At 43.8% G+C, this 12,500-nt stretch overlaps 2 protein-coding genes across 14 annotated transcripts in view; both read right to left on the bottom strand.

Moving 5' to 3' along the window:
* Window positions 1–1,986, bottom strand: part of arfip1 (ADP-ribosylation factor interacting protein 1 (arfaptin 1)) — an 11,973-nt gene extending 9,987 nt beyond the window's left edge. The window contains exon 1 of one of the 7 annotated variants that reach the window (XM_083532407.1): window positions 1,839–1,986. Coding sequence is in view for 1 of the 7 variants with exons in the window: in XM_083532402.1 (XP_083388528.1) it covers window positions 1,352–1,367 (16 nt within the window). In the remaining 6 variants the exon portion in view is untranslated. Of the gene's footprint in view, window positions 1–1,351 lie in introns of all 7 variants that reach the window. The other 6 variants (XM_083532406.1, XM_083532403.1, XM_083532404.1 and 3 more) reach the window with 6 other exon arrangements.
* Window positions 1,987–3,532: 1,546 nt separating this feature from the next.
* trim2a (tripartite motif containing 2a) overlaps window positions 3,533–12,500 on the bottom strand; it is a 12,194-nt gene continuing 3,226 nt past the window's right edge. For 3 of the 7 annotated variants that reach the window (XM_083532374.1, XM_083532373.1, XM_083532372.1), the window contains 12 exons: window positions 12,454–12,500; window positions 12,130–12,279; window positions 11,749–11,983; window positions 10,496–10,647; window positions 10,145–10,325; window positions 7,893–8,622; window positions 6,867–6,970; window positions 6,617–6,784; window positions 6,258–6,426; window positions 6,074–6,144; window positions 5,845–5,985; window positions 3,533–3,838 (listed from right to left, as the gene is read on the bottom strand). The exon at window positions 12,454–12,500 is cut by the window's right edge. In XM_083532374.1, coding sequence (XP_083388500.1) covers window positions 3,686–3,838; window positions 5,845–5,985; window positions 6,074–6,144; window positions 6,258–6,426; window positions 6,617–6,784; window positions 6,867–6,970; window positions 7,893–8,622; window positions 10,145–10,325; window positions 10,496–10,647; window positions 11,749–11,983; window positions 12,130–12,279; window positions 12,454–12,497 — 2,298 coding nt within the window. In that variant the 5' untranslated portion in view covers window positions 12,498–12,500 and the 3' untranslated portion in view covers window positions 3,533–3,685. The remainder of the gene's footprint in view (window positions 3,839–5,844; window positions 5,986–6,073; window positions 6,145–6,257; window positions 6,427–6,616; window positions 6,785–6,866; window positions 6,971–7,892; window positions 8,623–10,144; window positions 10,326–10,495; window positions 10,648–11,748; window positions 11,984–12,129; window positions 12,280–12,453) is intronic. The other 4 variants (XM_083532377.1, XM_083532376.1, XM_083532378.1 and 1 more) reach the window with 3 other exon arrangements.

Here is a 12,500-nt window from a genome sequence, read left to right as displayed (position 1 = left end):
CCTGTGCACCAGACACCCTTGAGAAGCAATCAGGATCTACAAGCGTTTCCACCAGCTCGGGATCTACAAGCGTTTCCACCAGCTCGGGATCTACAAGCGTTTCCCCAGCTCGGGATCTACAAGCGTTTCCACCAGCTCGGGATCTACAAGCGTTTCCACCAGCTCGGGATCTACAAGCGTTTCCACCAGCTCGGGATCTACAAGCGTTTCCACCAGCTCGGGATCTACAAGCGTTTCCACCAGCTCGGGATCTACAAGCGTTTCCACCAGCTCGGGATCTACAAGCGTTTCCACCAGCTCGGGATCTACAAGCGTTTCCACCAGCTCGGGATCTACAAGCGTTTCCACCAGCTCGGGATCTACAAGCGTTTCCACCAGCTCGGGATCTACAAGCGTTTCCACCAGCTCGGGATCTACAAGCGTTTCCACCAGCTCGGGATCTACAAGCGTTTCCACCAGCTCGGGATCTACAAGCGTTTCCACCAGCTCGGGATCTACAAGCGTTTCCACCAGCTCGGGATCTACAAGCGTTTCCACCAGCTCGGGATCTACAAGCGTTTCCACCAGCTCGGGATCTACAAGCGTTTCCACCAGCTCGGGATCTACAAGCGTTTCCACCAGCTCGGGATCTACAAGCGTTTCCACCAGCTCGGGATCTACAAGCGTTTCCACCAGCTCGGGATCTACAAGCGTTTCCACCAGCTCGGGATCTACAAGCGTTTCCACCAGCTCGGGATCTACAAGCGTTTCCACCAGCTCGGGATCTACAAGCGTTTCCACCAGCTCGGGATCTACAAGCGTTTCCACCAGCTCGGGATCTACAAGCGTTTCCACCAGCTCGGGATCTACAAGCGTTTCCACCAGCTCGGGATCTACAAGCGTTTCCACCAGCTCGGGATCTACAAGCGTTTCCACCAGCTCGGGATCTACAAGCGTTTCCACCAGCTCGGGATCTACAAGCGTTTCCACCAGCTCGGGATCTACAAGCGTTTCCACCAGCTCGGGATCTACAAGCTTTTCACCAGCTCGGGATCTACAAGCTTTTCACCAGATCGGGATCTACAAGCTTTTCACCAGATCGGGATCTACAAGCTTTTCACCAGATCGGGATCTACAAGCTTTTCAGCAGCTCAGACAGACATTTTCACTTTAAAAAGAATCTTGATATTGTGTTTTTCTCAATTGTGAAAGTCAGTGTTCCTCCATCAGTGCAGGAGGAGGAGTGGTGAAGATCAGCTTCACTGAGCAGCTCATAATTAACAATACACTTCTGTTTTCTGGCTGAAACAAGGAACAATATATCTGATATTTGTAAAACAGAAGAAGAACCTCACAACTGTACAGCACCTACCTGAGCAGGTGTCCATCTCACTCGGACTTTCTGCGCTGACTATCGTGTTGATGTTTGTGTCAGTGTTTATAAAGTTTTTACTTCCGCTTTTCTCGTTTTGATCTAATGTTTTAGTTCAACTTCCGGTTAAAGTTGTGTACTTGATTAAATTAGCTACATGCTAACAGGTATGCTGTCCTTTACTCTGCCCCACAGACTGTTCATTTATATTTATATATAAATGTATATATTTATAAATAAACCCCGAGAGTGTGTGTGTGTGTGTGTGTGAGAGAGAGAGAGAGAGAGAGAGAGAGAGAGAGAGAGAGAGAGAGAGAGAGATCACAGGGAATATCACACACTCCGGCCCAAAGTTCTCCACACCCCGCTTCCGGGAATAACTGCGCTACTAAACTCTTTAAAGCATTAGCTGTCATGCTAAAGCCCCTGAGGCCGTGCTCGCGCGCCGCCGTGCCTCACCTGTCCGCGCGCCTCACCTGCTCCGTACCTGATGGAAATCACTCGGCTGTTCCCCCGCGCGCGCCCGCTGCCACCGACTCCTCACACTGCACTGAACTTCCACATCCGCCCTCGTGCACTTCCGCTCCGGGATGGCGGATCAGCTACGAAACCGGAAGAACAGAACAGCTCGCAAGGTTGCCAGGTGTGTAAAAGAAAATCCCCCAAACTCAGAGTTCCGACTGTAATACCTCCAATATACAGTAATTCTGTATTGAAACACCTGTACTGAAACAATGTACTGTTACACCTGTACTGTAACCCTGTATTGAAACACCTGTTCTGTAACTCTGTACTGTAACACCTGTGCTTAACACCTGTATAGTAACTGTACACTAACACCTGTATAGTAACTGTACAGTAACACCTGTACTGAAACACTGTACTGTAACTCTACTGAAACACTGTACTGTAACACCTGTATAGTAACTGTACTCTATCTCTGTATTGTAACACATGTACTGTAACACTGTACTGTAACTCTACTGAAACACTGTACTGTAACACCTGTACTGTAACATGTATAGTACCTGTACTGTAACTCTACTGAAACACTGTACTGTAACACCTGTACTGTAACACCTGTACTGTATCTCTGTAATGTAACACCTGTTTAGTAACTGTACTGTAACTCTACTGAAACACTGTAATGTAACACCTGTACTGTAACACCTGTACTGTATCTCTGTACTGTATCTCTGTACTGTAACACCTGTTTAGTAACTGTACTGTAACTCTACTGAAACACTGTAATGTAACACCTGTACTGTAACACCTGTACTGTATCTCTGTACTTGTATTGCACTATGTGATTATATTACAAGTATTAGAGTACCGGTTCTATAATGTACATACAGAGATGACTGGACGTCTCAGACACACTGTAATAGTCATTTTATACATCTTAAAATAAAAACAACAATAAATAAATAAATAAATAAATAAATAAATAAATAAATAAATAAATAAATAATCAGTTTTGATAGTTTTTATTTTATTTTATTATTTATATTGATCCCTTTATTTATCCTGTGTTCAGTTCAGTATGTTAATAATCCTGAAAACAATCTAAAAACAACAATGCTATCAGGAATAATCAAGATGGAGGGAACATGGGACCATGGAATGGAGGAACGGGTGGATGGAGGGATAACGGGATTACTGGATGGAGGGATAAATGGATTAAGGGAGGATGGTATTATGGAATAGGTGGATGGAGGGAGGATGGGATTAAGGTATAGATGGGATATGAAGGGATGAAGGATATATGAAGGAATTATGGGATGTAAAATGGGTGGATGGGGTGATGATGGAATCATATGATGGAGGAATAGGTGGATGGAGGGATGATTTGATTATGGGATGGAGGAATAGGTGGACGGAGGGATGATATAATTATGGGATGGAGGAATAGGTGGACGGAGGGATGATTTAGTTATGGGATGGAGAAATAGGTGGACGGAGGGATGATTTAATTATGGGATGGAGGAATAGCTGGACGGAGGGATGATTTAATTATGGGATGGAGGAATAGGTGGACGGAGGGATGATTTAATTATTGGATGGAGGAATAGGTGGACGGAGGGATGATTTAGTTATGGGATGGGGGAATAGGTGGACGGAGGGATGATTTAATTATGGGATGGAGGAATAGGTGGACGGAGGGATGATTTAGTTATGGGATGGAGGAATAGGTGGACGGAGGGATGATTTAGTTATGCGATGGAGGAATAGGTGGATGGAGGAATGATTTAATTATGGGATGGAGGAATAGGTGGATGGAGGGATGAAGGAACTATGGGATGGCGAAATGGGTGGATGAAGGGATGAGGAGTGTTACTGAAGATAGCGGTAAACTTTAAAGCAGTGATTTCCTGAATCAGCCACAAGGACGTGAGAGTTGGAGGTGATGGAGAGACCCTGAGGCCCGAACAGAGGATCTGCTGAAGTGTTAATGAAGGACAGGAATGAGCCGCTGCTGTCAAACACCTACACACACACACACACACACACACACACACACACACACACACACACACACACACACACACACACACACACACACACACACACACACACAGAGCATAACAGTTAAGAACACAGATTAATGAATTAAAAACTGTTTGTAGACATTAGAAGAGTGTAAAGTGAAGTGTGTATAGGTAGCAGCTGTGTGTATATAGTGTATAGAGTGTATAGCGTGTGTATGGTGTATGTATGGTGTGTGTATAGAGTGTATATAGTTTATATTGTGCGTATAGTATGTTTAGTGTGTGTAAAGTATGTATAGTGCATATAGTGTATACTGTATATAGTGTATAGTTAATAGTGTATACAGTGTGTGAGTATGTGTATAGTGTACAGTGTGTGTATAGTGTGTGTACAGTGTGTGCATAGTGTATAGTGTGTGTATAGTGTGCATAGAGATTATAGTGTGTGTATAGTGTGTGTATGGTGTGCAGTGTGTATATAGTGTGTGTAGGGTGTGTATAGTGTGTATGTTGTGCAGTGTGTATATAGTGTGTGTAGGGTGTGTATAGTGTATGCATAGTGTGTATAGTGTGTGTATGGTGTGTATAGTGTGCATAGAGTTTATAGTGTGTAGGGTGTGTATAGTGTGTGTAGAGTGTGTGTATAGTGTATAGTGTGTGTATAGTGTACAGTGTACAGTATGTGTATAGTGTATAGTGTGTATGGTGTGTATAGTGTGTGTATAGTGTGCAGTGTGTATATAGTGTGTACAGTGTACAGTATGTGTATAGTGTATTGTGTGTGTAGGGTATGTATAGTGTATAGTGTGTGTATAGTGTGCAGTGTGTATATAGTGTGTGCACAGCGTACATTATGTGTATAGTGTATAGTGTGTGTATGGTGTGTATAGTGTGTGTATAGTGTGCAGTGTGTGTATATAGTGTGTGTACAGTGTACAGTATGTGTATAGTGTGTGTATGGTGTGTATAGTGTGTGTATAGTGTGCAGTGTGTATATAGTGTGTGTACAGTGTACAGTATGTGTATAGTGTATAGTGTGTGTATAGTGTGGGTATAGTGTGTGTATAGTGTGCAGTGTGTGTATATAGTGTGTGTACAGTGTACAGTATGTGTATAGTGTGTGTATGGTGTGTATAGTGTGTGTATAGTGTGCAGTGTGTATATAGTGTGTGTACAGTGTACAGTATGTGTATAGTGTATAGTGTGTGTATAGTGTGGGTATAGTGTGTGTATAGTGTGCAGTGTGTATATAGTGTGTGTACAGTGTATAGTGTGTGTATGGTGTGTATAGTGTGTGTATAGTGTGCAGTGTGTATATAGTGTGTGTACAGTGTACAGTATGTGTATAGTATAGTGTGTGTATGGTGCGTATAGTGTGTGTATAGTGTGCAGTGTGTGTATATAGTGTGTGTACAGTGTACAGTATGTGTATAGTGTGTGTATGGTGTGTATAGTGTGTGTATAGTGTGCAGTGTGTATATAGTGTGTGTACAGTGTACAGTATGTGTATAGTGTATAGTGTGTGTATAGTGTGGGTATAGTGTGTGTATAGTGTGCAGTGTGTATATAGTGTGTGTACAGTGTATAGTGTGTGTATGGTGTGTATAGTGTGTGTATAGTGTGCAGTGTGTATATAGTGTGTGTACAGTGTACAGTATGTGTATAGTGTATAGTGTGTGTATAGTGTGGGTATAGTGTGCAGTGTGTATATAGTGTGTGTACAGTGTATAGTGTGTGTATGGTGTGTATAGTGTGTGTATAGTGTGCAGTGTGTATATAGTGTGTGTACAGTGTACAGTATGTGTATAGTGTATAGTGTGTGTATAGTGTGGGTATAGTGTGCAGTGTGTATATAGTGTGTGTACAGTGTACAGTATGCGTATAGTGTGTGTATGGTGTGTATAGTGTGCAGTGTGTATAAAGTGTGTGTACAGTGTACAGTATGTTTATAGTGTATAGTGTTCTATTGTAAAGGTAGTATATTGTGTGTGTACAGTGTGTTACCTGTATACGGCTGTTTCCCCAGTCTGCTACAATGATGTTCCCAGTAAAATCCACAGCGACTCCAGTGGGGGCGTTAAACTGCCCGTTTCCTTCACCACTACAGCCGAATTTAAACAGGAAATCTCCCTCTGCATTAAACACCTCAAACACAACACATTCACCCTTATTACATTCTACACCTCCAAACACAACCAATCAAACTCATCACTCTCACTACTGTAATACACACCTTCACTGAGTGATTGTGGAAATCAGTCACAATAATCTCATTATTCTGATTTACTGCTGCAAAGTGTGGACCTAAAGCAACACACACACACACACACACACACACACACACACACACACACCTTTAAATGTCTTCGTTTATCTAGAAGAGCAAATGTGAGAAAGAAATGAAACCCAGTGAACACCTGCGAACTGTTCATCTCCATTTCCACGAGTGCCGAACTTGCGGATGAGTTTCCCGTTTGGCTGGAAGACGAAAATGCCGCAGGATTTATTATCCACTACGATGATGTTCCCGTTCCTGTCCACAGAAACGCCTTTAGGACCCATCAGCTTCCCGGTGCCAATCTTATGCTGAGACATGGACACAGAGCACATCAGTCGCCTGAGCTTCAGGAGAACATGCATGTTTACAGCTTTGAAGAAAAGAATGATGCATGACATGCATTTAGCAGGTACAGCATGCGTTCATAAATGGGATTAAATTCACTTCTTATTTTCAATGCATTTTTTTTAAAACCTATAAAACTGTTTTTTGCTTCACCTTAAATTTACCATCACTGGAGAAAATGCTGACCCACTTGGTGTCATAGTCAGCGATGATGATGTCACCATTAGGGTGGGCGGTGATGCCTGTGGGTCGCTGGAGTTGCCCTGGAGACCGACCCCGTACCCCGAAACGGCTCTTAAACTGGCCATCATTAGAAAATATCTATAAAAATAAGAAACAAAAATGTAGTAAATGCATGTTTAAAGATTAAAAATATCGTAAACTTTAGTGATGTCGGTTTTACCTGAACACACTGATTGTTGCTGTCTGCTATTAAAACTTTTCCTGAGTCTGTAGTGGCCACACCCTGGAGATTAGCAAATTCTCCCTTATTTCTGCCTTTAGTTCCTATAGTGAACAAATAACACCCAACACTGACGTCATAACCACAAACTCCTCCCACTGCATTACAATATAACCACAAACTCCTCCCACTGCATTAAATTAAATCCCCCAAACTCCTCCCACTGCATTACATTATAACCACAAACTCCTCCCACTGCATTATATTATAACCACAAACTCCTCCAACTGCATTACATTATAACTGCAAACTCCTCCCACTGCATTATATTATAACCACAAACTCCTCCCACTGCATTATATTATAACCACAAACTCCTCCCACTGCATTACAGTATAACCTCCAATCTCCCCCCACTGCATTATATTATAACCACAAACTCCTCCCACTGCATTATATTATAACCACAAACTCCTCCCACTGCATTACAGTATAACCTCCAATCTCCCCCCACTGCATTATATTATAACCACAAACTCCTCCCACGGCATTATATTATAACCACAAAATCCTCCCACTGCATTACATTATAGCCACAAACTTCTCCCACTGCATTCAGTTATAACCCCAACTTCCTCCCACTGCATTAAATTATTACCACAAACTCCTCCCACTGCATTATATTATAGCCCCAAACTCCTCCCACTGCATTATATTATAGCCCCAAACTCCTCCCACTGCATTACATTATAACCTCAAAAACCACTCCCACTGCATTACATTATAACCCCTAACTCCTCCCACTGTATTCAATTAAAACCCCAAACTCCTCCCACCACATTACATTATAACCCCTAACTCCTCCCACTGCAATCAATTACAACCACAAACTCCTCCCACTGCATTCAGTTATAACCCCAAACTCCTCCCACTGCATTACATTATAACCCCAAACTTCTCCCAATGCAATCAATTATAACTCTAAACTCCAAGTGCATCTTCTTCTTCTACAGCACTTATCTTTACCGATTCTGAAGATCAGGTCATCCTCCATAGCGTTTCCCCCTCTGCCCCTGCTTGAGCTGTACAGGCTGTCTGGACGCCTGATGCCTCGTGGTGTGGAGTTGAAGCTCCCTGGTGCCTTCAGGAATCTCTTGGTGCTGTTGGTGGTGTGAGATGTATGCGTGTGCTTGTTGGCTCGGATGCTAAAGGGACTCCCACAGATGTGCTTTCCGTACAGGCGAAGTGCGAGCATGTACTGTCCCTCATGTGGCAGTGTGTACAGTATTTCATATGTGCCATTTTTGTGGTCCACAACTTCACCTTCTCCTACCAGTGTGCCATCTGAACCATTCAGCTCAGCTGAAAGAGGAGCGCCACCCGTCTGGCACAGTCCTCCTTCTCTGTCTTTAGAGGTGACGGTGATAGAGGTGGGCCGACCCACCACGCAGCGCCGCAGTCCCTCACCGCTCGCCACAGTCTCTCCTGCCACTGCGCTGCCAGTTATGATGGAACCCAGACGACGCACTGAGCTGCACAAGCTTTCAGTCTCTGCCATGAAGCTCAGCTGCCCGTTCTCTTCAGGCCTCAGAGGAAGTTCCCGAGTCGCCAGGTCACTGAGACGCTCACTCAGCTGCTTCTCCACCAGCAGCACCTCGGCCTCAGAGCCAGTGCACAACGCGCGTTCTGTCAGACTGCAGCTGCTGAGCATGGCCTCCTGCTCCTGCAGCAACATCTCCAGCTGTGCCTGGAGAACCTGTACATCAAAAACACATTACACAACACACACACACACACACACACACACACACACACTATATAACATACCACACAACATAACACACAACATCTCCAACTGAGCCTGAAGGGTCTTTAAATATAAAACTTTACTCAACACAACACACACCATATAACATACCACACAACACACAACACAACACACACCTCCAACTGAGCCTGGTGAACCTGTACATCAAATACACATCACACAACACACACACACACACACACAACACACAACATCTTTAACTGAGCCTGAAGAACCTGTACATCAAATACACAACATTACGCAACACATACCATATAACACACAACACACACCATATACCACACAAAACACATCACAACACACAACAGCTCCAACTGAGCCTGGAGAACAGAGCCTGGAGATGTAAAAGTGTGGAGATTTGTAAATTTGGAGATGTGGAGGTGTGTATGTGAGGAGCTGTAGAGGTGTAATGTGGAGGTGTAGAAGTGTGGAGATGTGGAGGTGTTGGGGTGTGGAGATTTGGAGGTGTGGAGGTGTGGAGATGTAGGGGTGTGGAGGTGTGGAGATGTTAACTTTTTAATTGTGATGAATCTGAGATCTGTGTTCCAAGGTAGTAACTCAGATGTGTCCTGGTAGGAACAGACTTCTTGGAGCTTTAACACACTCTGGTCTCACGCAGCAGCTTGGATATGAAACACGAAGCTGCAGGTGATGTTTTATACAGAAATCACTTCTGAACTGAAAACAGAAAGTCAGCACACATTTGTCTTCATGCTTCATTTTCATATCTGATGAATGAAAGATTGTGATCTGTGTCAATTGCTGATACATTTTCACACCTGCAGCAGAGCATGAACCATGTGTAGACCCTGGGAGAAGGTCTTTACGTTTATTAACTCTGGTCCTACAGTAGACCTTCAGCACGTGAGAAGAACAAACAAACATTCCCACACAAACAAATATCAATCCTGTCTGATGTTTTTATTATTATGTTTACACACACACACACACACACACACACACACACACACACACACACACACACAATCAAAGAACTAACACAAATGATTAAGTACGATAGTACGATCACCTCAGGCTGTGTGTCTCCGTCGTCTTCCATCAAAACAATTTGAACTTCCAAACACACTCCGCTTCATTTGTCTGCCTGAGCAGAACCGGTTATACGGGTTTTACAGTTTAATCATGATCTCTCACTCACTCACTCACACACACACACACACACACACACACACACACACACACACACACACACACACACACACACACACACACACACATACACACACACAGAGTGTTGTGTAAGATGGTAGATCAGTTCCCGGGAGGGAGGATCCAAGATGTCAGCTGTAAATGTTTAAAGGGGCACTGAGCAGTTCTTCATGTGGTAGAAGTTTCTCTGCAGAACCTTCTAATGACTTTAGAAAGGTAAGTAACTACCAAAAGACTGTAGAAGAACCTTTTTTGTAAGGGTATGTGATGGAGCTCTGACCTTGTGTTTGAGGGTGTAGTTCACCTCCACCTCCATGAGCAGCACACTTTTACGCACATCCAGCATCTTCTGCAGTTCACTGAAAGTGTTGTGGATTTTCTCCTCCACCGAGTTCTTCTGACTGGTCAGCTGCTGCAGGATCTCAGATAGCGTTTGCAGTGCTGAGTCGATCTCTGGAAGCCTGAGATAAACAGGTAAAAAATGATCCACTGCTCTCTCAGTTTGAGAAGAAACAAAGTCATTCTGGGTTTATTGTCTCATGTCCACCTCATAACCATAACAACGTCCAACCAGATCATGTGACATTAACGTAATAAAAAACAGTGGAAACAGAAGGCGTCGGTTCCTGACCTGCTTCTGACAGAGTTCAACTGTTGCAGCAATGAGGCTTGGTGCTGTGTGAGGACCTGTGTGAGGGGGATGAGTGTGTGCTGGACGTGGTCATCACTGCTGCACTCCTCACAAACTGCTGTCTCACACACAGGACAGTAGAACTCGATCACCTGACAAACACACATGTACTTCAATATGGAACTCGTCCACTACTTCCTGTTTTACTTAGCGCTCAGCTACAGATATTATAGCAGTGTGAACCTGAGGACACGATGGAGACGTAATGAGGACATGATGAGTACAAGGTGAGGATGTGTAGGGAAGATTGGTTAGAGGTGATGGGGGTGTGGTAGGGGTTGAAGTGAGGACACGTATGGCATGAGGTGAGGGTGTGTAGAGTACATGGTGAAAACATTTAGGGAACACAGCAAGGGACATTTGGAGGACATGGTGAGAAAGTTTAGGGGTCATGGTTAGGATGTTTAGGGAATGTGGTAAGGATGTTTAGAAGACATGGTGAGGAGGTTTAGAGGACATGGTGAAGACATTTAGGGGATATGGTTAGGACATTTAGAGGACATGGAAAGGAAGTTAAGGGAACATTGTGAGGAGTTTAGAGGACATAGTGAGGACATTTATAGAACATGGTGAGGATGTTTAGAGGACATAGTGAGGACATTTAGAAAATATAGCGAGGACGTTTAGAGGACATGGTAAGGAAGTTTAGGGAACACAGTAAGAAAGTTTAGGGTACATGGTGAGGACATTTAAAGAACATGGTGAGGATGTTTAGGGAACATGTTGAGGACGTTTAGACAACATGGTGAGGACGTGTAGGGAACACAGTGAGGAAGTTTAGGGGACATGATGAGGACATTTAAAGAACATGGTGAGGATGTTTAGGGAACACAGTGAGAAAGTTTAGGGTACATGGTATGGACGTTTAGACGACATGGTAAGTAAGTTTAGGGAACACAGTGAGGAAGTTTAGGGGACATGATGAGGACATTTATGGAACATCTTGAGGATGTTTAGAGGACATGATGAGGACGTGTAGGGAACACAGTAAGGGAGTTTAGGGCAATTGTTAAGGACATGAAAGGGGTTTGGTAAGGACATGAAGAGGACATGTTGAAAACATTTACGAGTCAAGGTGAGGTAGTGTATGGGACATATTGAGAACTTGTAGGGGACGTAGTAAGGACATGTCTGGGAAAAGACAATATATGTCCCAGTTTAAAGCATGAGAGTTATATTAATAATAATCATACGTTTGCTCTGTGTTTGGAGCAGAGCAGTTGACGCTGTTTGCTTATGTCATTGATGTCCAGCAATATGTCTTCATCTCCGAGTTCTGTGTCCTGGCTCTTCAGCACCTCCATCAGGTTTGTGATGAAGAAGTTGCTCTGTAATGCTTCCACACCCTTCTCTGGAAGTAAAGAGGTCTGACGACAGACAGGACAGGACAGAGTCAGGCTGTCGACAGGGACAAAGCTCTGAAGACACCTGAGGACAGAAGAATTACTTCTTTTTAATCGAGAGCTTTAGAAGATTTAAGAATAATTTTTAATGATTTAGTACATTACTCCTAGTTCGAACATGCAGTGTGGACGGAACTTCTGATGGAATGGTATTAGAAAGGTGGATGGTACCTCTGACAGAAGGTGTGGAGACACGGCAGCACTTTGGGTTTGTGGAAGTGATCCAGACAGATGCTGCACATTAGGAAGTGTTGATCGATGTGACGAACTACAGGACTCGGGAGGGAGCAGAGCTCAGAGTCATCACTTGCCATCCTGCAGCTATCACACACACACACACACACACACACACACACACACACACACACACACACACACACACACACACACACACACACACACACACACAGGGTTTATGTTATACTCAACTAACCACAAAAGCACAGTTCAGAGATCACTTTTACTTCTATCCAGCAGGCGGTGCTGTTTTCTTACATAAACACCTGAATGCTGCTCCTAAAACTCTCAACACACTTCATTCA

This window comes from Silurus aristotelis (assembly GCF_946808225.1).
Source record: "Silurus aristotelis genome assembly, chromosome: 27".
Lineage (NCBI taxonomy): Eukaryota > Metazoa > Chordata > Actinopteri > Siluriformes > Siluridae > Silurus > Silurus aristotelis.
Note: the sequence above shows the minus strand (reverse complement) of the source record. Positions and strands in the feature narration are given on the sequence as shown.